Source organism: Scomber scombrus, chromosome 22 (assembly GCF_963691925.1).
Source record: "Scomber scombrus chromosome 22, fScoSco1.1, whole genome shotgun sequence".
Lineage (NCBI taxonomy): Eukaryota > Metazoa > Chordata > Actinopteri > Scombriformes > Scombridae > Scomber > Scomber scombrus.
The window spans coordinates 8,288,043-8,315,212 of NC_084991.1; the positions used below are offsets into that span (position 1 = coordinate 8,288,043).

The 27,170-nt window shown below is 39.2% G+C and overlaps 1 protein-coding gene across 3 annotated transcripts in view; it reads left to right on the forward strand.

Annotated features, from left to right (window-relative positions):
- The window catches only part of LOC134004162 (copine-8), an 89,153-nt gene that overhangs the window by 15,386 nt on the left and 46,597 nt on the right, over positions 1–27,170 (forward strand). For all 3 annotated transcript variants that reach the window (XM_062443328.1, XM_062443329.1, XM_062443327.1), the window contains exons 2-6: positions 8,953–8,993; positions 12,273–12,319; positions 13,228–13,331; positions 18,901–18,940; positions 24,039–24,115. In XM_062443328.1, the coding sequence (XP_062299312.1) occupies positions 8,953–8,993; positions 12,273–12,319; positions 13,228–13,331; positions 18,901–18,940; positions 24,039–24,115 (309 nt within the window). The remainder of the gene's footprint in view (positions 1–8,952; positions 8,994–12,272; positions 12,320–13,227; positions 13,332–18,900; positions 18,941–24,038; positions 24,116–27,170) is intronic.

The following is a 27,170-nucleotide window of genomic DNA, read 5'->3' on the forward strand; positions in this document are numbered from 1 at the left end:
AGGGTTTATTGGATCTGATATATTGGACCTACAGTGTGTATATTATGGTGAAATATTAGGTCTGACATTTGATGTTGATTTGTTTGTGTGTGTGTGTGTGTGTATGTGTGTGTGTGTGAGCATTATCAGTTAGGTGGTTGATACTGGCGTTAGGTGAACTGGAAAATCATTAGACCATACACAGGTTGCTCCATGTGGCTCTGTGTGTATCTACATGTGTAACTGTATCTAGTTCAGTGAGATGGCGTAGATGTCTCTACAGAGCCTATTCAGGTCACGGTCAAACAGAGAGAAAGTGAGGCAGAAAGAGAGAGAGATGAGGGAAAGAAAAAGTAAAAACACAAGACTGATGAGGGATGAATGCTGTGGGCGCTCGCAGAGAAAACCCCTGTTCCTCTGAGAAGAGGACACAGAACAGGAGACAGAGGAGCAGAGATGATTTAGAAATGAAGAAATCTGTAGTAATGAAGAGGTGCAGGGGAGTGGAGAGTAATGTGAAGTAGATGAGGTATGGTGAGGAGAGCTTTGAGGATGCAGAGGTAAAGTAGAAGAAATGTGATGAAAAGACACAGCATGTATGTGTTGAGCTTGAGAGCAGGTATGAAAGTGCTGCAGGAGGAAAAACAGGAACACGTTACTCAGTGGCTGATCAGAAATACCATTCCAGACTGATATATGGTGTAACACGTAAAGTACTTTTTTACTTTAAATGATCTGCTCTAACATCTTAAATGTGAATATTTTCAGTTTTCTTTAGTCCTCTATGGGAAAAGGAAAAAAGGGACAAAACAAGACATTTAAGGCATCTTGATGTTTGCGAAACGCTAAATGACATTTTTCATCATCTTGTGACATTTACAGACGAAACAGCTAATTGATTTATCTGGAAAAAAATAGATCTATCAATAATGAACATTGTTAGTTGCAGCCCTGCAGTACATGAATCGACAACAGGAAAGATGACTCTGCCACAATGGGATTGGTTCAAAATGAATGGTTAAGCTGTGCCTTTAGAGGCCTTTACAGCACTTTAACAGGGTATTGATATTGATATTGATATTTTTCCAAGGATCCTTCACCTGGAATGAACAATTTAATCTGCTGTCATATGTGCAAAACGTTAAGGATTACATGTCACAAAACCCAACACAAATACAAATGCACTATATGATAATAACTAATAAGAATTGACTGAGAATGATTAACAGTGGAAAGCCACTATAAATTAAAGAATAAATAAGAGGATAACGACAAAGAAAATGTTACATAATATTCTTATATGTGTAGAGTGTAGTGATGGATGGAAAACTATTTTAAATTCCTTTGAAACTATCTATTTGTCAAACATCATCCAATGAGTTAAACTTATAAGATTATTTTAAACATATTGCTATGACAACACATCATGAGAATCTGGGCTTTCTGTAACTGAAAACCTCATAAGGCTTTGAAGGCAAGTTATTATATTACTGTAGCAGCAGCAGCAGCGGTGGCAACGACAGCAACATATCTTGCAATAGTTTTTCATCTAGAACAGCAATTCAGCCAAACCGACCAAAGTGACGTTGGCTAGAGCCGCCATAGCCACTACACTCCATATCACCATCTGCTTTTAAACCCACCTCCTCTTCTTTTGACTTTCTCCCACTCAACTTTTCTCCCTTTCTCCTGCCCATGGTTAAGCCCGGGCTCTAAATAGAGTCCATAAACATAGAAATAGAGCAGCTTAAGTCTGAAACACCCACACGAAGAAAAAAAAAAGACGCTTCCTCTTGCTGCTCTCACACAGTTCAGGACGACTAATTACACTGTCTGCCAACTCTTTCACTCAACACCTGTACTGTTTGTTACTGTAAACTCTTTCCTTTCCCATTCTCCTCCTCTCCCCTCCTCCTTTTTCCTCCTCCTCTAGTGGGCTAAAAACCCAATTTATTTCAGTAGTGTAGCAGAGGGTTGCCAGGGTCCCGGGGGGCTTTTTGCTGTTGTGTCGTCAAGGTAACACACTGTCAGGGACATGGCCTCTCAAGCCAGTTCAAAAGGCAATCTGGCTGTATTCATTAATTTAAAAATAGGAGCAATCCATATCAGAGGAGAGACATGAAAGGAGAGGAGTGGGGAGAGGAGAGAGGGACAAATAGGAGATGAGAGGATATAAAATCATAAAAAAAGGGGAGAGAAAAGAAGAAAATATATCAAACGAAGGGGAAAAGTGGAGTAGGAGAGGAGTAGTGAGGGAAGAGGTGGAATGGTGAGCGCCACAGTGACCAAAGCACTGATGGCATCCCTGCATGTCAAGTCGGGTGGAAAATCAACGCGCACACACGCATACAGCAACTGCCTGTCAAGTCAGTCCAGTGGCCCCAATTGGCTGTCAGTAGTTGCCATGGTAACCGTCCCCATACTGCTATGCTGTTATCATGTGGCTCTTCCCTACGAGTGAATGTGAAGAGGTGTGTCTCCAGTTTGTGTGTGTGTATGTGGGGGTGTGGGGGGGGGCTAACGCCCCTCTCTGACCCCACACTGAAACTCCACGAGGTATCTCACAAAATTAAATAGTCGCCATATAAGTTGAAGATGCTGAGTTAACATCTCTGTCCGTCTCCGTCTTTATTTGCCTCTCCTTATCTTTTTTTTTTGGTCCCTTTTAATTCCTTCTTTCCCCTTTTACTTACTCTCTCAGAGGGAGACTAAAGAGGCAAATCCGTGTGTTTATATGTGTTTCCCGCCCACCTGGTGTCAGATTTCCCTTCTCGTCGCTGTGACTGACAGCTGTCAGAGGCGGTGCATCAGAGGCATGGCCAGGATGGCAGGGATTTGTGCTGGTATCGTCTGTCTCCAGGGAGGAGGAAGCCTGCTTTGACAGCAACGTGCACGCTGAGATCAGATCTGAGATCAGCACTGTCATATCTGCCAATTATTCAACATCAGTCAGTGATGCTGGTAGTGTGTTGAGCTTGTGTATGTGTAAGTAAGAGGTAAAACATAGTAGCAGAGATGATGAAAAAAGTGTTTTAACAGCTTTGTTTATTGGATTTTCAGTATCAGCAGCATTTACTTAAAATGTGCAAATAAGTATATAAGAGAACAATACAACAAAGCATGAAACAAAAGTATAACAAAATAGAAAGAAAAAAACAACAAACTATATATAAGCCAGTAGCTTAACATAAGAAAAAAAGGGAGTCCACATTGCACATTATAGAGTGTGTGTTTATTTTTTCCAACTTGATGCACTTTAACATATCTTTAATCCAATGGACTTGAGAAGAGGGTGCAGAAGATTTCCATCTGACCAAGATTAGTCACCTCGCCAACTGAGTGACAACGGCAGTTACATCCTTAACAATTTGAGTCAGTTGCAGTGCGGTTGGGGAATCCCCAAATAATGCCATAATAGGTTAGACAATCACTTAGATAAATATTCACCTGGTTTAAAGCAGTAGTGTAGGCAGAAATCACAGTGTGGGTGAATCCAGAGAAAATCATGTAGGCCTAGCCCATCAGAAACCAATGATACTTAATAGGTTATGAAATGCATATATTAACCAAAACAGGCCATTACAACCGTACTTACTTGAATGCACCACATTAAAGCCTTGTTTATTCTTACAAGCCTTTATTAGTCATCACAGGTAATGTTACAGTCACCAAGGTGAACATTAACTACAGAGCCAGCGCCACACAATTATCACCAAAGGAGCACAGGGATTTTACAGGTGGGCACTACTTTTACATGGTCATAGACTGGATGTTTTGTTCTAATCCAGCACTGCACCACACTTGTTACAAAGTGGCTACAAATAACTTGAACAACAATTTGGAATTTCATCACAGAAACCGCAATCATAACCTACCACGACAGGCCAAGATACAAACTAAACACTGGCTTACCTGCGGTTACTATGCCTACAAAAGGCTGAGTCTTCTTGGTTTTGAGGTAAAAAAGGTTGATTATGTCATCTTAATCCAAAGTGTCATCTGGTTCTCTGCCAAAACACAAAAGCATCATGTTTTCCAGGTGTCCAGTCAACATTGATGATCTCGGACATGTCAGGATTTGGTGTTACACCCTATTTGGTGTATTTGGTCTATTTAGAGCCAACAACCACCTAACAACCATCCTGCTTTGACTTCTCTTCAGGTGTGGCCTGGTCCAAACATGTTTCATCCTTGAGACGCAGTTTGTTCAGTCTTGCAAATGTAAATTAGCTTACTATTAACTAAATACTTATAGTCCAACGCTTCAGTCCCTTTCAAAGCAGAGCAGGGTCAAAGAGTTCAGTGTGTGTCATCACTGATGCCAGTTTTGATCTGACTGACAGCTGAAAAGGGCTTGTCATGGGTAGGGTGACAAGGGCCCAGGAGATTGGTTTTGGGAAATATGTCACTGGGGCATGTGTCGAGCACCTCAACAAGTGATGGAAAACCTTTCTCTTCTACAAACACTTCATGTTCTGCGTCTCACACAGTCATATGACATCCTTTCACATCAAACACTGCTGGGAAGACTGGGTGTGCTAACTGTTTCTTGGTAAATGTTAAGCAGTTATGTATCTGACATTATAATCATCTAAAGGGGATGTGTTGTGTTTTGCGTCATGCGTGGTTATGTGCTTTTTCAATAATTGCCTTAAAACCTGTATAGGTGAAAGCATGGGCATGTGATGTGTCCTTTGACAGAGATAATGTATCACACTGGATATTTTACATCTGAAATTTCAAGAACTTATTGTAATGGGCCACATGATTCACATCGCCATCTGACATGGTGATGAGTCACACACATCAGTGTGCCTATTTACCAACCTGTTTAATACCCAGTGAATGGATTTTTATATTTTGTAGAGGATAATTGACCCAGTTGCTGGCTGAGTTACCTAGGGTTTTATATACATTTCAGTGTGTGGATCAGGCTTCAGTTAAATGTGGGAACAGATTGGAAGAGAGTGAGAGAAACACTTTTAAATAAAGTAATTAGGCAGCAAGTAAACTAAAGAGAGAAAACTCACAGTGGTTTATTATCTGAGTGAACCAGAAAGAGTGAAAGCCAATAGAAATGTTGAATGTGGTGTTTATTGATGCAGTAGAAGAGAGAGAAAGAGGCAGCATCCACCAACACTGAAAGCCTAAGTGGGAATCTATTGAAGAAATCAATACTTTGACAAGGAGTAGTTCACTTTATCACCAACAGTGGGATCCCATTGCTTTACTTTATTGTGTTTAATACAATCAGGTGATTGATACATAATTCTGTTCTGAGACCTGTTACATTGTCTAATAATTTTATGACCCAAAAAGGTGTAAAATCAAAACGACACGTTACTAGCACTTTCAGGAAACCCTACACTCATAAAAAAAAGGAACACTATTTCCGTCTGGTACCTTTATCTGCAGACCTCTCTTTGACTCGGATGGCAGCTTTTAGCTTTCCGCTGCCTGCCTCTGGATGAAAAGAGAGAAGGAGTGAGAGAAAAAGAGAGAGAGAGAGCCATGACTCATTCACATTATCCTCTGAAGTGGAAATCCTCAAAAAACGTGTCTTACTCACACACACACTAAACACACACTCGCACACAGACACACACACAACACAACACAACATGCAACACACCCAGGAGCCCATTTGGAGTGCCACCATGTGTAATGTGCTCTGAGCAGTAGTCAGTCATACATTGTGGAACCTCAAATGTTTCTCTCAAAGGGAGAGTAGTGTATTTTAACTTTTGTCCCTAACTGTAACCCCCCAACTCAGAGCGGGAAATGTCTCCCAGCCAATAGCCAAACGGTGGTTGTTATGGCATCCCTGATTTGGACTAACAACTGATTGGCTGAAAAATGCAGTTTATGCAAGTTAAAGGGACAGTTCAGACTTTCAGCAAAAGTCTCTGGAACAGATCTGTCTTATGGACTTTGAGTTTCCCTGTCTTTTCAAATAGTCTTGCAGCCCTCTTATCACTGTAACACAGTGTCTTGTTTTGTTTGCATTTGGCCTGCTGGTATGTAAGGATTTTTTGAACCTATGTATTGTGTTTTCTCGGTTTTCCTGTGTTTGTGTTTCCGTTCACACCTGCCCTGCATTCAGTCTTGTTAGCCCTGCCCTGCTCCCTGTCAGCTCCCAACCTGCCCTTGTGTCATGCCACCTGTTCCTTGTTGTTTCATTAGTACAGTTTGTATTTAAGTTGTTGGATCCTCTGTTCTGTTAGATAAGTTTTGGTCTGTATTCTGTTTTGCTCTGATCAGCCAGCTTTGTTCTCTGCTGCTCGAGCCTTTCATAAAGTTTTACCTGCAGTACCAAGTATCTGCACACTTAACAGATATCTTGATATGAGATTTCCTTAGATTTTCCTCTTGACATTACAGTAAAGTGAACTTTTCTGAACTTACCAGACCAGGTTCTAGCTGTTCTATTATTTTCCTTTACCCACTTCATCATTATATCCTACTGATGATTATCAAAAATCTCATTGTGTAAAGATGTTGTGTCACGACTACAATATTATCGCAATGGACAAGTGGGTATCAATTAAAAAAGGCTACACCGGTGCTTGAGTACATAGCCAATACCGGTAGGATTGATTCATTTTTGGTTTTGGTCTTTTTTATTTGTTGATTTATTAGATGAACAGAATATTGCCAGTTTCATCACGTAAAATCTGTTTTAGCAATGTGAGGTTCAAAATATGATTCACCTGTTGTTGTGAACACAATAATGTACTCTGATAAGTTACATTATAGAAAAAATAACCCACACCGCAGAGGTATAATATGCATTATTTTTATAACTTTTTTTAATGCCTAACTTGTTTTCAGATCAGACAAAAAGCGACAGGTATTCTGTGGAATAAGTTGCTATGTTCATTTCCAACTGCTCCTCTCCTCAATCAGCTGGACATTGCTCCAACATGTTTTTATTTTTTGTGGACTATATTCAGCCGTAGGTTAGAGCTGTCCAATCACTAATAAGCAGCATACTGGAGAGAAATTGAAATTTTGCTGAGGGAGCGTCTTCAGACATAAATCAGGCAAAGCTTTGTAAACAGGAGTGGTTACTGCTGCCATGCTACTGTATATAAACTTCTGGGATCATCACTATTTTTGTTGCTGAGAGAGGGCGATGGGTGGATGCACTCCTTGGACAGACAACAGAATAGGTAAACAAATACACATGTGTCCTGTGTGTCTCTTAGATTATGGGAGGAAACCCAAACTTGAGCCAAACACTACAAATGACTGCTTCAAATACCTCAAAGGTCTTGTAAAAGTAAAATATCACTGTGCATTGTGCTTAGACATGGTACATTTGTTATAAATGATGCTGTAATTTATGCCTGAGCAAATGTGTGAACTGACAAGTAAGACTGTGAACATGCAGGAAAGACAGAAAAGATACCAGGTGCTTTTTTCTCTTTTTTTAAAGACTAAAGGTGTTTTTGTTTTGAGCGCTAACAGGCTCCCAAGTGAGTGAGACAGAGAGAAAAATCCCATAGGTGGTGTTGATGAGATGGCAAGTTCACACAAGAAAAAAAGAAAAACAGAAAGACAGTAACAGAGAGGTACAGACAACTGAAAGTGAGACGAAAAAACTCCCAGCTACAGTAAAAGAGGCTGTTACTGAAAACCAGCTTGCACCCTGGATAGTCTCCAGCCGGCGACGGTTGCACGGCTTTGTCCGACAGCTTTATAAAGTCCCTCACAATCCCTGAGGATGAAAGGATGACAGGAAGCATTACCCGCATTTTGATGCTTTTTCTGCCATCGGGAAACATCAGGGCACGTTACATAGATAACAGACAATGGACTGAAGTGTAGATACGATTCTTTTCAGAGCCCTTAACATGCTAGAGTGATTTAACTTCACTGACAAGTTACTGATCTCACCCTCTCCTCTCCTCTCCTCTCCTCTCCTCTCCTCTCCTCCTCTCCTCTCCTCTCTACTCCATTAGTTGCCATCACCACCATTCATCTAATTATTCTCAAATCAGTGTTAATGATAAGGTCTCACACCACTTTCCTACCAGGCCATTTAATTTGTCCCAGCCCTCCTCCTTCCTCTTTTTGAGGGACATAAATTCTTCACGATCATATTAATGTCCATCTTGGCTGAAACTCAATGGTTTGCAGAGACAGAGGACCGCACAATACATCACTAGTCTCACAGCTTGGGCCGAGTGTTTTTCGAGCATGAAATGAGAATCCATAAAAATGTGAATACCCATAAATAAAAAAGCCAGAAACCATACTCTGTTTAGTTGTGGAACATGAAGTCAGTGTGTTTGGTAGGGGTTCTTTTTGTGGATATACTCTCAAACTGTTTGTGGACATGCTGATAGGTGAAAGAGATGAGTCTTTAGTGATCACGAAGCTCAATTTTTCTCATGTTTTTTATTTCCCAACTTTGTTATTGTCAAATAATCCAGCTCTGTATTACTCCATTTCTTGATACTTTCTAACTGCCCTAGCCCTAGTCTCTAGTCTTTTTAACTTCGATCCCATTCATTCCCACATCCTAAAAATATATTACGAGTTACACCCTCTTAATGTAAAGGTTAGTAATTTTCAAAATGTTGTTTTTAGCTAATATTACTCAAACAGGAGTAAATAGTACATCTGTTGGGGGCCACTTAGTTGCAGGTGTGGTGCGCTAGGGTGCTCCTGTTCATCATAATGAGTGCACATGTCTTTGTTGTTTGTCCACTTCCTTCACCAGCAGTGCATAAGCCTCAGTATTCTGTTTCATAGTGTGGTATATAAAGTGTTTTTTTTTGCATTGTTCACACCTCTGATGAGAGTGCCACAGTGATACCGTAAACAGGGCGTGATGGGAACGTGTTGACTCATGGCCAACAGAGCACAAAAATACATTCCCTGTCATATTTGGATGACGAATGTTTTCCAGTCTGACCAACTGAACCGTGTTTCTAACTTGCCCCCCCCCTCTTTGTGTCTCCACAGAAACCTGCTGGACAGGGACACCTTCTCCAAATCAGACCCAAGTAAGATGTTTTTTTTAAGATTGAGTTTGATTTCCTGTTAGTGAATGACTGTTGGGATGGTTGTGGCTCAGGAGGTAGCGCTGTCATCCACTAATTGGAAGATCGGTGGTTCAATTCCAAGATATTGAAGATATTGAACCCCATATTGCTCTTGGGCTGTGCCATCGGTGTGTGAGTGTGTGTGAATGAGTATTAGATTAAATCTTGTGATGAGCAGCCTCTGCCATCAGTGTATGGATGAATGTTGATATGTAGAGTAAAGAGCTTTGAGTGGTCGGAAGACCAGAGGCGCAATATAAAGGCAGTCCATTTGCCATTTATCAATTTAGATAACAAAGGACTCACAGGTCATATCTCTATCTATCTTCATTTCTTAGCTTCACAATCGGTAGAACAGGACAGAAGGGTGCAGAGGGAAGAAGGAAGGGAAGGGAGAAGAAGTGTATGTGGCCAACAAGACATACAGAGAAACTACAAGCACAAAACGAGTATAATTTACTTAAGATGTAAAAAGGGCGAAAGAAATGATTGACAATGCATGAGGCAAGAAGAAAGGACATGTATAAAAGCAAAAGAACAAATGAACAAATGTGCAATGTAAAGCGAATGAACAGAGTTGGAAATGAATTATGGACCCAAGGAGGTTTTTTCCTCTGCTCTATGTAGTTGTGACTCACTCTTTATATATGTAAGTGAGGGTTTTTTCCCTAAATGTGTTAGCTCGGCTTGAGGCAGGTCTGACTAATGCATATAAGGCCAGCTAAAAGGTTTCTCCTATAGATTAATAGAACGAGTGACGATTCTTCTCTACTCCTACAGTTAAAATCAGCACACTAATACTGCTTTCGCTTACCTATTGTACCAAGGATTATGGAAAACAATGTAGTTTTGTGTCTTCTGCTGTCTGTGTTGCCACATACTGTACAGTAATGCACAAGGATTTAGAAACGAAAAAAAATCTAAGAAAGGTTTTTTTTTTTTTAATGCTCCCATTGTTTGATGAAGGATGATCTCTTAATGATGGAAGAAAATCTGAAATTAGTGTAAGCTACTGTTAGAAATACATATTTTTATATTTTAAGGCCATTCATTGTCACTTGGTGGAATTGTCACCTTGAACAAACATCCAAGGCACTTTATGCTGTCCTGCGTCACAGCAAAATGTTACAAGTCAAGCCGAAGTAGAGCCGCATTAACAGGGGTGGGACTCTTTGGGAATGTCACGATTCAATTAAATTCAGATTCTTTGTGTCACGGTTCAGTTGAGAATAGATGCACGACTGAATAAATAGAGGGGGGCACTATTTATAGGTTCTCAGTACAGTTAACTGTGTGCCAAACTTTTTTTTCTTATCCTTTTTTCAATAGGAAACATACAGTATATCTGGTCTCAGTGATGGAAAAAAGCAGAGGGAAATATGTAAGAAGAGGCAGCTTTTTGATTAAAAAAATGTTAACCTCCATTCATTGGAAAGCATCTTAGAGTCTGTTTGAGAATAATAATATGAATGTGTTTTGTGTTTACCAACATCATTGGTGAAGAATAAAGTGGGTGTTTGTAATGGAGTAAGAGGGGAAAAAGAGTCTCTCTGCTGCATTGTTAGTACTCCATTGTTAAACCTCATTGGAAAGTCAGTAGAGCTTAATGATCCAAAACGCTTTATGGATGCAGGGCTTTAGAACTGAAAGTCTATAGACACAGTTATTTTCTTTGTTGGTTGAATTTTGTGAAGTACTGCAGTGTGTGTTGTATATTAGTGTTGGAGTTCAGTGTTCCACTCAGCTAACTGTAGTCTCTCAGTGATGGGGTACAAAATATTTATACAATAAGTTAAGTAGACACCTGTTGCATCTTCTTAAGTTTCGTTGGGAAATTTTTTTAAAACTGTTCCTTTAAGACAGGCTTTTTACAGTGTAATATGAGTGGTGTGTAAATGCTGGGGGTATTTTGTCTCCTTTCTTCACTGTGTGTGTGTGTGTGTGTGTGTGTGTGTGTGTGTGTGTGTGTGTGTGTGTGTGTGTGTGTGTGTGTGTGTGTGTGTGTGTGTGTGTGTGTGTGTGTGTGTGTGTGTGTGTGTGTGTGTGTGTGTGTGTGTGTGGGCGGGTGCATGTTGTGGGTAGGATAAGCTCGAGGGTAAAATTCATCTTTCGAAAAATTACAATAAAATGATAATGGCTATTAAAGAAGATGATTTTCGGTTATAATATCAGGATGATGTTTTGGTGCTCTGTGATGAACTAACCAATACACACAAACACAAACACACACTGAAAGAAAGCACATCAGCATATTCTCTGTAGCACTGTAGCATGGGATAAATATGACTCAAAGTTATGACGATGATGGTGACGAACACCGTGACGAAGATGACAGTGATTACGATGATGATGATGATGAATAGGAGGAGAAGGGCTGGGCGGGGTGGAAGGGTAGGTGGGTGGGAGAAGCTTGGACTTTACCCATACTGTACATTAAAGCATGGCCTTGTGCTGAGTAGCATTGTGATTATGCTGAGCGTGGCGTCTTCAGTCTCCTGATTTGAACCAGCCTGACAGAGGAAAGAGCAAGGAGCCAAAGAGAATGTCTGAGACATCGGAAATATAAGGATACTTTGGATCTGTCACTCGCTTTTAAAAATACCTTTAAAAAGAGGGAGAAAGCCCTTCAATATATAAGCCACAAGACTGTGAAGAATCCAAACGTTTCTGTCTGTTCCCCCAAATTTCACCTTTTTTGTTTCTATCAGAAAAGGAAGAAATTTCCCCTTTTTTTGTGTTTTTGTGTGGGTGTTTGTGCGCACACATTTATATACCCTTCTTTAATTTATCTGAAAGAACATCAAAAGCCTCCAGGAATGAAATGCATGACGAGCGAGCTCAGTAATTTGCCTTTCAGAGAATTGACTTGTTTCGGGAAATTGCGTAATGGCCCGAAATGATGTTTTTCACCGTCTGAAGAGGAGAATTATAATATACATGTTTGGGCTTCTTGGGGAAAAAAAAAACTTGGGTGCTTTGATGTTTTTGTTATTCCTGATTCATGCATTTATGGCTTATTAGCCATTTTCTGATGGATCCGTAGAATACCATGATATTTGAGTTTGTTTTTCTTAATTGATTTGGTTTATTAGAGTAATGTTTGTCTTACAGTATCTCTTTTCCTCCTATGCCCTTACTCCTAGTTGGCCTACTCCCCAAATTCTTATGTTTAGTTGTTTCAGCTTGTGTAGTTAATGATCTTTAATATTATGAATGTTTATGTGTCTCTGTTCTTCACAGTTTGTGTTCTCTACGCACAAGGCATGGGCAACAAGGAGTGGAGAGAGGTGAGTGTGTGTGGTTAGCAATGGTATAAATGTCACACATTTGGTAATCATGGTCCGGTCCAGTTGAGGCTGACAGGAATTAAGTGTTTAGTTGTAAACCAAAGTACTGCACAAATCAAACCAGATGGAGGACATCTCCAAAGTGATTACAATTGACCCTGAAGAGGCTACCAAATTTCATCAACAATTCCCCCAATATTTGTTGAGACTTTTCACTCAGAACTGCTAATGTCAGCCTCATGGCGGCACTAAAGGAAGAGTCATATAATAAAGCTGAATAGGCTATTTTAGAAAATGTACTGTAGATAATGTCTAATACTCACAAATAACTATAACTTGTTTGTGAGCAGTTGTACATTCACGTATGACTGTACTGCAATCACCAGTGTGTTCCACAGTAATGAATATTCATGAATGTAAATGTGGGGGCAAATCTTGCAGCCCCAATCATTCGCAGTTATTCATAGTTCTGAGTAGCCCATCATCTGCATGTATTATTAATAGGCAAAGTTAAATGCCAACCAGAGCCTACCTGACCCCCATTGACTTGATACTTCAGCTGCTCTGCATTCATTACTCTCAAGCTGTACATCATCTCCGATAACCAGCCTCTTCCTTGATGTGGCTCCTGAGGAAAATCTGCTGGTGATTAGTTATTAAAATGAGTCAGTGCAGCTTCACAAAGTGCCTGTACAATTTCTGCAATTTCTGTGAATCTGTGTCTGGTCTCTTGCTTAAATATTTAGGACAGGTAGTTGTTTTACATCAATAAGTGTGTCATTTTAGATTTTTCAGATATGACATTTAATCTCATCGTCCACCATTTAAAAAAGCATTTTTAACATTTCTAATTTTTTGTCCTGAAGGTTTTGTCATGTGTCTCTTTCTGTCTTGGTTTCTTGGTCTAGTTTGGGAGAACGGAGGTGATTGACAACACGCTAAACCCCGACTTTGTGCGGAAATTCATTTTGGACTACTTCTTCGAAGAGCGGCAGAACCTCCGATTTGACTTGTGAGTAAGGTCTAACCTATGTATGTTTTCATTGTGATATTAATATTTGCAGAGATTAATGTTTGTTCAGAGGCCTCAAACATTGTAAAGGTCACACAGCATATAAGGTTATAGAGATCATCTTGTTCTTTTAGTTCAGACCAAATATTCAGGAGGAGATGAGACAAAATCATCTTAGAACATTGCATGGAAAAGTTGCAGTGGTCTCAGCTCCACTGAAGCCAGCTGATGGCGTCTCCTGGGACTCAGCATGTGAAGTCGCTGGCGCTTAGTATCGGTACTCAATACCTTTAAGGTATCGACCAAAATAAATCAACACTAAGTAGTATTAAAACGTCTCCCATCAAACAACACATGCAATCGACCCTTTCTGCACCCAGAGCTAGAAACTATGACTGTTTGTATGTTTGTATCACAGCCAATCAATTCAAGCATACTTCGATTTACTGCGACATGTGATTGGCCCACTGCCACACTGCCACTCAATTGTTATCAGTATCACTTTAAGGGTACTTGGATTGCTACTGATATCGTAATTTTAAAAAATGATACCCAACCCCACAAGTTGCCAGTGGCTGGTTTTACAATGTAAGCTGGTTTTTCAACAGTAAGCAAACTGTCAGTTGATCAAAATGGCAGAGTATCGGATGGAGGAATAGTAAGCCTCAACCCTCTAATTTGTTTCATGTTTTCACTGTTTCGTCATTACTAGAAATGTAACTGTAAATTATATCCAGCTACAAAAAAAGCCTGAAAAGCTGTCAGTTAGAACAGAAGTCATCGCTATGGTGACGATACACGTCTCCGTCTTGTCTAGATGCATTGCTGTAAACTGACAGGTGCATTGCTAGTAGTTGCAAGTTTCAACTCATCTTGTCATGAATCTTTGGTCTGGAACTTATTAAATTAAAAACACCTGATGTCAAGAGTTTTTTCCAGTTTGACATTTATGGCAAATGATGCTAATTCATATTTGTAAGCCTTCATAATTTATTTATGCTGAAGAATGTAAGTTAGGGTTTTGAAAGCGTAATTACTCTCAATTTATGTAAAAGGAGAGACGCTGAAGTAGACTGTAGTACCTAAGTGCCACTTGATCAACATTCAGCCACTTGGTATTTTCCTATTATAAAGCATTTACAGGAAAAACTAAGCATAATGACACTTTTCACAAACTGCAGCATTTCAACATGTTGATGTGAAAATGTGAAAGTTGTTTTCAGACACTCATGCCAACGTCACACGCTGTTTTTTTAACCCTAACCCTAACCCTGACAATAATGACCATGGCTTATTACAGCTGATATTTTGCTGCACTGACGTCAAAAATCACCCCTGTGACTTTTTCGTCGGTGGCAGCTTCAGTGGCACACTCCATCAATCACAGTACAGCCTAATAGCATTATTGGTATTATTCCAAAACTGTTTTGTTCTGCTGATACTTGTACACTTTTAAATTAGATTTTTCTTTATTCTGCTGCAAATAGAAATATTAAAACACTAAGGTATCTAAAACTCTAGGTTCTTATACTACTGAGTGCCACATCATGTTATACTGCATGTGCATGTGCTTTAAGCTCTATGACGACATCTCACATTAATTTGTGTTGCATTGCATGTGGAGAAATTAAGAGGCATAAGATGCTATCTGTAAGAGACAGTTGGTCTTTAGACTTATTACGCCACCAGACTGCCTGTAAAGTAATGCTTCCTCACTTTGTTCTCAGATTGCATTCCTCATTGAATTAGGAAGGGATTTTGGTGGCTTTATTTTATTAGATGGAGACTAATTATATTATAATCTATAAACCAGCGAGCCACGCCGACAACCCTACTGGGATCTGAAAGTTATACTCTGTGAAGAGGGGTTAGTGTGTCTGCATGCATGTGTGTTTGTGTGTATGTGGGTGGGTTTGTGTTTGCCTATGAGGGATGAAGAAGGAGAGAGAAAGAGCACAGCAGAGGGAGAGACAGGAGAGTTTGTGTTTGGGCGTGTGTGTGTGGGTGCGGGTATGTTGTTTTCTGTAGCCTTATTTTTCAAGGCTGTATTAGTCTTAGTCTTATAATTACCCCAGTTGTGTTCAGGGACCTTTTCTGGTATAAACACCGACCATGAAGTTTTCATCATTGGGATCAAAGCCTGGTCCTAATGAGGACGGTTTCTGATGTCCTGGCTAAAGTTAGAGTTAGACAAGAATTGGTTGTGGATAAGGTTAGAGTTAGGGTTTAGGGTTGGCTGTCCACTATGAATGGAAGACCTCACAAGGATAGTTGAGTTGTGCAAACTTTCCCTGAGCCCACAGTGATGTGTTTAATTTGCATGTTTTCTCCAACCAACAGTCCAAACCCAACAAGATTCAATTGATTGTCAAATATGACCAAAAAAAGCAGCCAATCCTCACATTTGAGAAGCTGAAACCAGAGAAAATTTGGAAATATTGCTTGAAAAATAACTGAAACAATCAATCAATCATCAAAATGTTGCTGATTCTGTTTCTGTCAATCAGCAAAACTATATACTTCTAAAATATATTGATAATTGATCGATCACTTCAGCAAAAATGCCAAACACTTCAGGTTCCAGCTTCTCAATTATGAGGATTTTCTACTTCAAATATGTTTGGTTTTTGAACTGTTGGTTGGAAAAAAACAATTTGATGACATCACAACAGGCTTTAGAAATACTTGTTCAATACTGTTGCAGTGTGTAAATCAATAAAGGACTTCTATCTGTCCTTAATAAGGAAAATAATTGAGGTTGTGGTCCATTTTTATGTCATTTGGCTGGATTTCCTGGTTGTGCTGCTTCTTCTGACTGTACCCCTGTTTGTACGTGTGTGTGTGTGTGTGGGTGTGCGTATGTGTGCTAGTGTTTCAGTATCTCAGCTGGCTGCTCTGTCACAGCAGATACTCGTGTTGTCATCTCACAAGACGAGTGTCACCGGGTCACGTGGACGGACCCAGTCGGAGACCGAAGCAAAACTGATGTGTGTGTCTTTCATGTGTGTATTCCCACATACTGCGTGCGATCATGTTGCGTGTTCGTGGCTACGTGTGCAGTTTAGCGATGGTAACCATAACAACCGGGGTTCCGGGGATGGTGGGTGTGATATAGAAGTGGACAGATTTCCTTGAGGGAAAAGCATTTAACCTCTCATATCTACTCTGCCTGCTCCACTTGTGCACTATGCCCTGTTAAGAGCCTCATACATTTTTACACTTAAATAGATTATTGAACTTACCTTTTTTTTTAATTTCCTGAAATATACAAACTAAAGATCCTGTAGGACACAGTTCAGTCTTTTTGAAATCAGTCTTTTTGGACATGAAGGAGGAAACATAGTCTTAGTCTCAAGCTAACAAATAAGTTGGCAACAAGATCAGAGTTTAGCAGCAACACAAATCCAGGTGAAATATGAGAATGTTAAAAATAAACAAAAGAAATGACTTGATTCAGTGGTTTCAGTTTTGTCCTTTTAAAATGTTCATGTACGTGTCTGGAATTTTTACACAGCCATTAAATTAGATTTGATAGTGGATCCAAGGTCTTGTGTGTATATTGTTGTATAACCTTACTACTGATTCAGTCCTTTAACTCTGTGCTTCAAACATTCATAAAAAACAAGATCCACCTTTCAGTGTTTTGAAAGGATTTAATTTGTTTAGCTGCAGTGGTAACGTTGCTCCTATTTGGCCTTCATTTCAATTATTTCCAATAGCTGCTATGGTTGAAAAAAAGCCCTGAACTGAACTGCACTTGAATGGGTTTTACTTTTATGAAAGTAGGAGTCAACTTTTGTATTTCTATTACACTCCAGGGGTTTTCCAGAGCAATTATGTGAAACTGTTAAGTATCGTATGTGTGTGTGTGTGTGTGTGTGTGTGTGTGTGTGTTCAGCAAGATAAACACACTTCCTGATTGTGGTATAACATTGTTCTTCTCGGGACATTTAAGGACATCTGTGTTTGTGTATGTGTTCTTTGTATGCTGCTCATTTGTTTGCATACTTAAACAAATAGATGAATGCATGCAAGCTCGCTGTCCCTTGAGTGGTTTCTTGAATGCAACTGAGCAGCTGAGGCACAAAACACTATTATATATATCTATATATGTAATGTATATATGCGTAAATTAACATTCAGAGTGTGCATATCTGTGAAACACAAACATGCACATGCCTTCATCTGTTCATGTGCCTGCCTGTGCACTTACTTTTTATGTGCGTGTCTCCACTTATATCTAACACTGATAGGCTGCAGAGGCTGATACAGTCTGATAAATTAGCAAATGTTTCTTCTCTTGGACCCATGAAAATAGGATCTGTGTTGAAAAAGTTGTAACAGAGCAGGTTGATGAAAAGCTTAAGTATTGTGAATTAATATTCCACTGTGTGTAAGCCTGTATGGGGGCAAGATGAGGACAAACATGATGAAGAGGAGGATGAATTTCACTGGTTTGATGACAAAGAGGAAATTATCCTTCACACGGAAGCCAAAGGTCACAGCGCTATGCATGAGTAAAATGGAGTAAAATTATTGGTCGATTTTTAAAATGTTCCTCTGATTTGTGTTGTTTGAGTGTCTGATAATAGAGATAAATTCATATTTATTTAGGTTAGAAGTGTAAAAGTCAATGCAGATGACATAAGACATACAGTATCAGTCAGTATAGACACATCATTTGATATAAAAGTGTCAAAAAGATGGATGATGTCTGTATGATTTTCCCATTTAGAGACACTGTTGTAAAAAGGCTGAGTATAGACAGTAACAGTAATAATACGATCGTATTTAATCATTTTCAGCACTCGGTCATGCTTCGGATTAATTTAGAATCTTAATTACACAATATGCAACACACACATGTACACACACAGGATGAACGTCATCCTGAACATTCTTGTAAAGTGAGTAAATTGACCCCTCATTTCTCCCCCAAAATATTACCTGGCAAAGGGCAATCCACTTTTAGTGGTGGGTGAAATGACCCGAGCTGTGAAATGACCTCAAATTGCTGAGTGAATGGCTCGTCTGATTGCTTCCCATTCTTTAGAGTAGTCTCTGCCTTGGAGGGGCCATTTCTGGACACATTTCTTTTTCTTCTCTGCAAATATTGCATGAGAGGCTGGCAGGTGGAATTGAGGAATATGAAGCGTGAATAATACTCAAATATACCACAAAAACAGCAGGATTTTTAACTGAAGCTCACACCAGTGAGGAGAGATGAAAACAAGGAGGTGCATATTTACTTATTTACTCACTAACACCTTACTGTATTTCTTGGTTTGTGGGTTGTCTCTCTCTCACATGCACAAACACATATACTCTCACAATGATATGTGCGACTGCCAATTAGTCCATTTAGTGTCAGTATAATGGAGGATGTCTTCGATGCTTGGAAGTGAAATACCCGGAGCCTCCGGCGAGATCGACGGTGACAAGCTGCTTGGTCCCATTACTGATTTACCCCGTCTGTAATCCCTGTTGTGTTCCCAGCTGAGCTCCTGTCACCCTCCATCGCTTCCTAACGCACTGACTCTCCTGCTCTCTTTTTCCCTCTCTTCTGTAGGTATGATGTTGACTCCAAGAGTGCCAACCTGTCGAAACACGTGAGTATACCACAACTTCTCTTGATTGCATGTGTGTTTGTGGGCGCACGTTGAGGGCACACGTTGTTTGCTGATTATGTTGTGAGGGTGCGAGCGAGCGTTTGTGTTAGGGTGATTGCTGTTCTCGTCATTACCTCCCATTAGCCTCATTTCAGCCACATAACAGTAATCTAGCCATTACAATGAGTGTGTTTATCATCCACTGTAATAACACATTATCCGAATGGCCCGTAGTTTATTTAGAATATCAAATAAACATTGATTTCCCCAGTCCACCCTGCCTTTTCCCCATTGATAGCTGTGATTAGCATAACTGCAATTAGAAACAACAATGTGATAACTTGATCTTTTCTGGCAAGCAACAGTGGCTCACTGTGGCCCACTGTATAATGAGGACTGTAGTTCAAACAGGAAGATGCAGCTCCTACTGTAAAGCGTTTACATGTTAATGTCAGTTCATGCAGTAATGATTTCATGAGGTTTCAAACACAATCCATTTTCCACAGTATTGCAAGAATTTATCAACCCGCAAATTCAGTGAGAAGGTCATTCTCTCTCCATACTTGGATGATTATTAGTCACAATATCTATCCAGTCAGTCTTTATTGGAGGTTAGGTCTATAACCGTTTTCATGTTGCAATTTTCTGCCTGCTAATAATATCTTCAATAGATATTTGTCTTGCACCGAAAAATGAGCTGCAATATTACCCAAATAGGCTGTAGAGAATAAACAGTCAAATCAGTCACCAAATGTTCTGTGTTGCCTGTATTACCTCGTGTCAGTATGCCAAAATATATGGAAGTGATCTGCCAGCTGTTCTCCGCATTTCCTCCAAAATAGACCTCTTCCTATCTCACCTGTCGGTGCACATTTTAACTTTTGGTGGACCAAATTACATATTCCTAAACATTTATGCCAGTTGCCTACTTATGTTTGGATTATTTTGCTCTTGTTGGATGATTTGAGTGGAGTAGCATCTAGTAACTAAATATTTGTAGATGTTCTAATGCCTGTCTGTGTATCCCCAAAGTCTGTATCTGACTGTAATCTTGTCTGCACATCCCTGTTTATATGAAACAGGCTTTTCATTGATATCCGAGACCTGTTTGGTCAGGTGTTTTCAGACCTGGACTGTTGGTGTCCTGCGCAAAGTAGTTATACCAACAACAAATATAAGGAAGAGGCAGCAAAAACCAAATGTACATGAGTCTATTTTCTGCTCCACTTGTAAAAGCCTATCTGGCTGTTATCTGTAAAACTCCTGCTGCAATATATATATCCAGTATGTATGTGTGTGATTGTGTGTATCTATGGGAAATCATTTCAATTCACACACACTTGACTTTTGTGTCCCAGTCTGCCACAAGGCATCACATTCCAGCCTTGAGCTCTTTTCACTGTTTGTTCTTCAGTCCAACCAGTCCACCCACGTATTTACAATACACACAAAGTCACATTACTTCCTAGAGTTTTGTGAAGAGTGGGTGAGATAACTGGAAGAACCAAGCAGAGGCAGGAAACTGGAGGCTTTAAAGAGGGGTAGATCATAAATTATGAACTCGTTATATTGAGTATATCATCTTAGACCAAGCTCTTAAATCTTATATCTTGATCCAAATGTTAGAAGCTTACAATACCATTAAATACCATTACAGGGTATAGGGAAGGGGGGCAGGTCCTTTTTGTAAGTGCTTTCTTTTATACGTTGCAGCACTGAGTAGCACTCAGATATTTGTGAGTGTTTGTCAGCTGTCCAAAGTTAATGAATGTCAGGGTGGTGATTAATCTCATATATGTATACTCATGTATACAATCATTCTGTATTTTTTGTAATGGACTTCAACAAAAAGTCAATCTGACCAAGAAAAGACTACAATGCTTTATAGATGTTTCCTATGTATGTCAACATTTACTCTAAAATTGGGGAGGGAAATTATATTTACTTTTCTCTTTCATATTTCCAGAGAGCCATTTCAGGATCGAATAAATGTATTAGGTGTGATTGAGACCCTTTGTAGTGGCACAAGGCTTTATATTTTCAGCCTCATTAAAGTCCCAAAGCACCTGTGGAAAAGCGTGGAGAATCACAGGAAGTGGGTTCCTTGAGCCAATATGGTCAATTACAGTAAACTGCTGTGCAGTATCATTATCTAGCACCAGGCTGAGTAGTACAGTACAATGCAAAAGGAAATCTTACCTCATTTCCTATTAGTCTGATGTTGGTGCAGGACCACACTGGTAGTACTTCATGTTTAGACCTTTAACTACAAATCACATACAGCATATACTGTATGCTTAACGTGTCTTTACCATTTTGCAGTATCTTTTAATTGATATTTGACAAGACATGAATAGATAGTCAATTGGTAATGTACCTCAGTAAACATGGTTTTTGAGCATTAAATGATTTTTTAAACATGAATTGTTGGTGGTGTGTTCAGGTGATTGATGACCTTGTTTCAAAGTAATATGCTTGATAACACATTATCAGAAAATGATGAGAAACACGTCCTGTCTCCCTTCAGGATATTTCTCTCCTCATTTTACATCGCTCTGTGTCTCCGAATGTGATCTGGCTCTTGTGCTTTCCTTATCTTTTCTTCTTGTCTTCCCATCTCGCTGTGGCATTTTGTCACCTTTTCATTCTATTCCACTGCCATACTGTACCCTTGTTTTCTCACTTTCTATCTATCTCTCTATTTCCCCTTTCACCCCTTCAATCTGTTATTCCTCCCCCTTGCCTCACTTTCTTGAAATCAATAATCTCATACAAGAAGGGACAGGCGCGTTGGCTCGGAGGCAGCCCACTATCTAACCAGCCTTCGATGTGGGTCTCAGGGGGGGGGAAAGCTAGAGAGCCAATCCATTAGATAGTCTTTTAACGTGGGAGCTGTAGGCACACCTGGGAACCGGGTGAGAACGAGTGTGGAATGTGGAGGGAAAGGTAGTGAGAGAGATAAAACACACATACTCACACTCAACACTGTCTGTGTTGACCGCATTAATTTGAGCCTGTATGTGTAGATAGATGAGAAGCCAGGCTGATTCCATATTGTACAAAAATCTGTTCTGAATACATTTCAATCTCTGCCGTGAGCACCCAAATGTTATACCCATCTGACGTCAGAAAACTACCAAAACATCCATAAAAACCCTGTGTAACACTTTTAATCATCTTTTATTGGTTTTGTAACTAATGGCATTGTTAATGGTTACTACAAGCCAAAAATAAGAACAACATTTGGGTTGCCAGGTTGGGATAAATAGTTCTGACAGATGTTTATCCTCCAGCAGGGCATTTAACCACCTTCTGGAAAGAAATAGCTCAGAATTTGGACCAAAATCTATTCATAAGCACCTCGTTAACATGTAAAACTGCAGAAGACAAAGTGTTTATGAGTGGAATACTAACAGTTATGGTTGCATTATTAGCAAATAGAAAGAATAAAAGTAGTTAATGAATACATTAATTATTCACCATTATTAAAGAAATTAACTACAGCAAATTCTCAAAATAGTCACGTAGCTAAATCCAAGTTTTACTGTAGATACACACCTGTATGCTTAATATTTCCAAAATCACTTGTAGTACTGCAAAAAGCATACTAACCATCAGCCATATAATCCACCCCCACAAAATGTATACTCAGTAAACTGATGCTACATAGCTGTCAGGATAGCTTGTCAATTACCATCAAACCTGGCAATCCCAAATGAATTACTACAATTTGTCATTGGCAGCTAACAGCATCAGTTTGCAGTGCTTAGGAAAGAATCAGGACAGGGAAGAGTTCTCCTATGTTGCAGTTCAGCATAAGAATTCAGCATAAAATTGGTGATATGTTCCAGTAGTTTTACAGATTAAATCACTGAAGAGCTGTAGCTGTATTAATAGTGAGCTCCTAATATATAAAATGCTATCCATAATGTTTTAACCACCAATGTGCATCTGCTTACTTTCCCCCTGAACCCCTCTCTGCTCTGGATCTCAGTCTTATCCATCAGTCAGTACGCTTCTCTGGAATATTACTGAATGAAACTACACCCACACAGCAATGTATCTTTTCTACATTAAATCCTTTTCTAGCCCATGCTGTTATATATTTAGCCATTAGTTGCACACAGCCAATTCTCCTCATTGAGATCATGCTGGCAACAGCCACTGTTTTCTAGGGGACGTTTGATTTTAACTGCACAGAATACATCATAGACAGGGTGGAAATCATAAAAACATATACTATTGCGGACCAAAAAAAAGAGATTACGACAAATTAAAGTTATATGACTGCATGTACGCAACTTTCATGAGATAAGCTAGACAGGCAGACACGATGCTGGGTAGGCAGATTGAGATAGAGGCAGAATAACAGAAGAGGCTAATCAATGGAGCAAAGAGAATCCATTAAGTAAGTGCCGCTCGGAGCTGCTCCAGTCAGATATTAGAGACACCGGCCAATAATGACAAACGTTCTCACCCATCTGCCCCCTAGTAAGAGAGATGAAGATTCCATGTTTCTGTAATAGCTTCAATGCTTTTAGAAAAGACATATCTGGCATCAGCATGTGTGTTACAGTTGTTAGTTTTATTATTTTCATGCAAATGCATTGAATTGGTTGAGCATAATTCAACAATTAAGTTAATTAAAATAGCACCCAAAGTACATTTTCATTGCTGGATTTATTATATCGTAAATATGGCAATAGACCTTACATTTGCATGTTCACTGTGTTTTTTCTAAATTTAGTGTATATACTCTCCTCTTTTTCTATCTCTCTCCATCTGCCTCTCTGTCAGTGTCACCTGTAAAGTTTCATTATGTGGTCAGTTAAAGTGGCGATTTAATTTACCAAGAAAGTGGCAAGGGAGCAGAGTGGGGCAGGTGTGAGGGCTGGTGGGAGGAAGGCTCAATCTACTTGCCAATATTATCTGTCATTGGGGAATGTGGAGGTGTTGGAAAAGGTTTTAGTCTGCAGGGCTGCACTCTGTAGTAATGGGAAAGAGGTTGTTTTTGTTGCATTGTGGCTGTCAGTTTTGTTATATTGATTGTATTTTGTCTTGTATTAATCACAATAATGTGTTCTTTTATTAACTGCAGGACTTCCTGGGCCAGGCCCACTGTACTCTTGGAGAGGTGGTTGGATCGTTGGGCAGTCGTTTGGAAAAAGCTCTAGGGTGAGTAGTTGTGCTCAGACCTGCAAGTGTGCTGATATATCATCACTTTCTGATGAATAGTGATCAATGGTCGACACACACAATCAAATACTCTCAAGAATTTCCTGTAGTGTATCAGGCCTTGGCACATGATTCTGCCCAAGCTTGTTTTACACTTGCTGTTCGTACACAAAGACCAGGAGGACACAGTTCTACAGTATGTATCGGCCATTATTTCATAATTTATAAAGGCTCTTTACCACTAAGATATGCAAAGTTGTTTTTGTATAGTGGTCACTGGGAATGTCTTTCCCACGATGGTAAATAGCCAGCAACTTAACTACACAAGCAATTATTTTTGTTATAAATATATCTGAAAATAACCCCATTTACAGGATTAGTTTGACATTTTGGGAAATTAGCTGAGTTACATTAAGAGACCAATACCATTCTCTCAAGACTGCTAAGCTTAGCTTAGCATAAAGCAGGTGGAAACAGCTAGCCTATCAACATGTACCAACCATTGTTATGTATTGAACTGTTTCTTGGCTGGGAACAGTGACTTGTTGTTGCCACTCAACCATCGAAAGCCTCCAGGAATTCACTATCCCTAGCCAAGAAATAGCATTTAACTTCCCGGTAATTCACAAATTGCTGATTTTAAAATGTATTGTTTTTAAACTTAACCAATTAGATATGTAAAATTTGGAGGTGCCATTACATTTTGAACTTCAGAAAGAGCCAGGCTAACTGTTTCCTCTTGCTTCCAGACTAGTTAAGCTAAGCGCATGCTAGCCGCAAGTACCAGTTCCTCCGAAAAAACATAGCTGTGATTGGTGCGGAAGGTAATCAGTAGTTATTGTTTCCATTTATATATTTTATTTGTAAAAAATTAAGCATTATTCTCCAAACAGAATTAAACACAAATAGGTAGCTTGCTGTTTTAGTGGACAGTACCTGATTTGTGAGTCATGTCAGTTTGCTTTTATACTCCAAGACCTTTGGTAAATGACTCTTACCATCTGTGAGTTGGGTAGGCCTATTGTATATTCATCAGGCTTACTGGCCAGTAAGATGAACAACCAATCTCCATGAGCAAACCAGTCAAATAAGCTGCAGTTACAGCTCAGCGGAGGAAAACGTAACTGAATGTATAAGCTGTCAGGCAGGAAGCTTTGGAGTTGTGAGGTATGTGTAGATTTCTTTAATAAAGAGAAGTACCTGCTGCTTGGTAATTGGAGTAACTCAAGCAGCATCAAGGGTGCATCTCTGATGGTGTTTATGGGGGAAACTAAGCTGAGCAACAGTGCATACCTGCATAAGCTGCTAATGAACATACACACAAACACACATGCATACACGCACACATAACCACCCACCCACACACACTCGAGGGTATTCATACACTGATCCTCATTACATTGATTGTGTTCATTAGGCATGTTTGGCACCCTGTCTTCTCAGTATGCAGCAAAACATACAGAGTTTGATATTTGCATCTGTTTATAAATGTTTCCTCGTGTGTATATTCCCATGAAGCTGTGAGCTTTTTATTTTTCTCCCCAAAGATTCGTCAGTGTACACAAAATTGTTTTGATAATGGAAATAATGAGAAATAAGAACAAGCAGTTCAGTTTAAATTAAACCACCTTTAGAGGTTAATGCATCTATTTTCATGCACCAGCAATACAAGAAACCATTCTGGATATCTGGTGTCTGTTTTCAATTTGAAGAATAAAATACAGTTTCTGCATAACCTTATTTCAAGGATTATTCAACACTCAATAATGTAGTATGCATCCTATATGGAAGATAAATCATGTCAGAGTGTGTTGTGGTTTTTAATACTTACTGTACTGAAGAAGAATAAAATGGGGTCATCTTTCCCTTTAGAAAAAACATGAAGCCTCTAAGATGTATTATCCATTTTTCATCCGCAGGTAATAAACACATTTACTTAAACTAGAGAACTGTGAGCAAGGAAAAAATATTGCCGCTCTTCATCTTTTCAGTTTGTGCATGTCGCCATTTGAGAATCACAGTTTAGATTAATGACACATTGGGTGGTTTGTCACCGCACTCACATCAACACATTAATCAAAATCTTACTCTGAAACAAACTTACAAACAGCAGTCAGAGCATGACATTTAATAATTCCAGTATTTTATTAACTTTTTCAGTAGGTTAAAAAAAAAAAACATGTGTAATACAAGACGGTAAATAATGGTAAAACAAATAGAACAAGCAACATTTAAATCAAGTATGCAATTAAAGATAAACCAATAAATTGAAAAAAACACATAAGGTCAAACATTTTCATAATCAAATAAACATAATTTTTACATGTTATTTCAGTTTGTTCATTTATCCTCCTATGTTTCACAGTTTCACAGTACCAAACAAAGTGTGTGCTATAATTATATAAAAGACTGAGGCTGAGATTGTGCACTTTTAGGCGAATTTGAATCATATAATAGTACATTCTCTTAATCTTTTCATCATTTGATAACCCCAGAGTCTTTATGCAGCTCCTCATTTGTAAACACCTCCAAAACTATCTTTAAGCATTGTTTTGTGCATTAAAATGATGAATGACATTTTAAAATGTTGAGTATTTGTCGGTATTTAGTCTTACTCTGCAAAAACAATACCCTTGTTGCACTTAAAACGTATTCTTAGCACACTGCGTTACGAGTAAATGATCCACAGAGCAGCACAAACAAATAAATGGCAGCCAGCAGGTTTGATAAAGATATCCACACAGGCAGCGAGATGTTTTCGTTTTTTAAAAAATGATCACTTTGCTTCTATTTCTGTGACATTTTACAAGAGAACTGCATCTTTGAATACTCCTATTTACAGATATTCTACAAAATATAACACTAGGGGAAAGCTGCAATGTAGGCTATGTAGCTCTTCAGCTGCCACATGTAACTAAATTGGATTGGCAATGCAGATATAAATGTAACTTTAGGATTAGATTGCACTGTGCAGCTGCATTATGTAGGAAACCATCACTATGAAAGCTATACAATGTCAAAATACTTCAGGATCCACAGCCAAAGCAGCTTTATT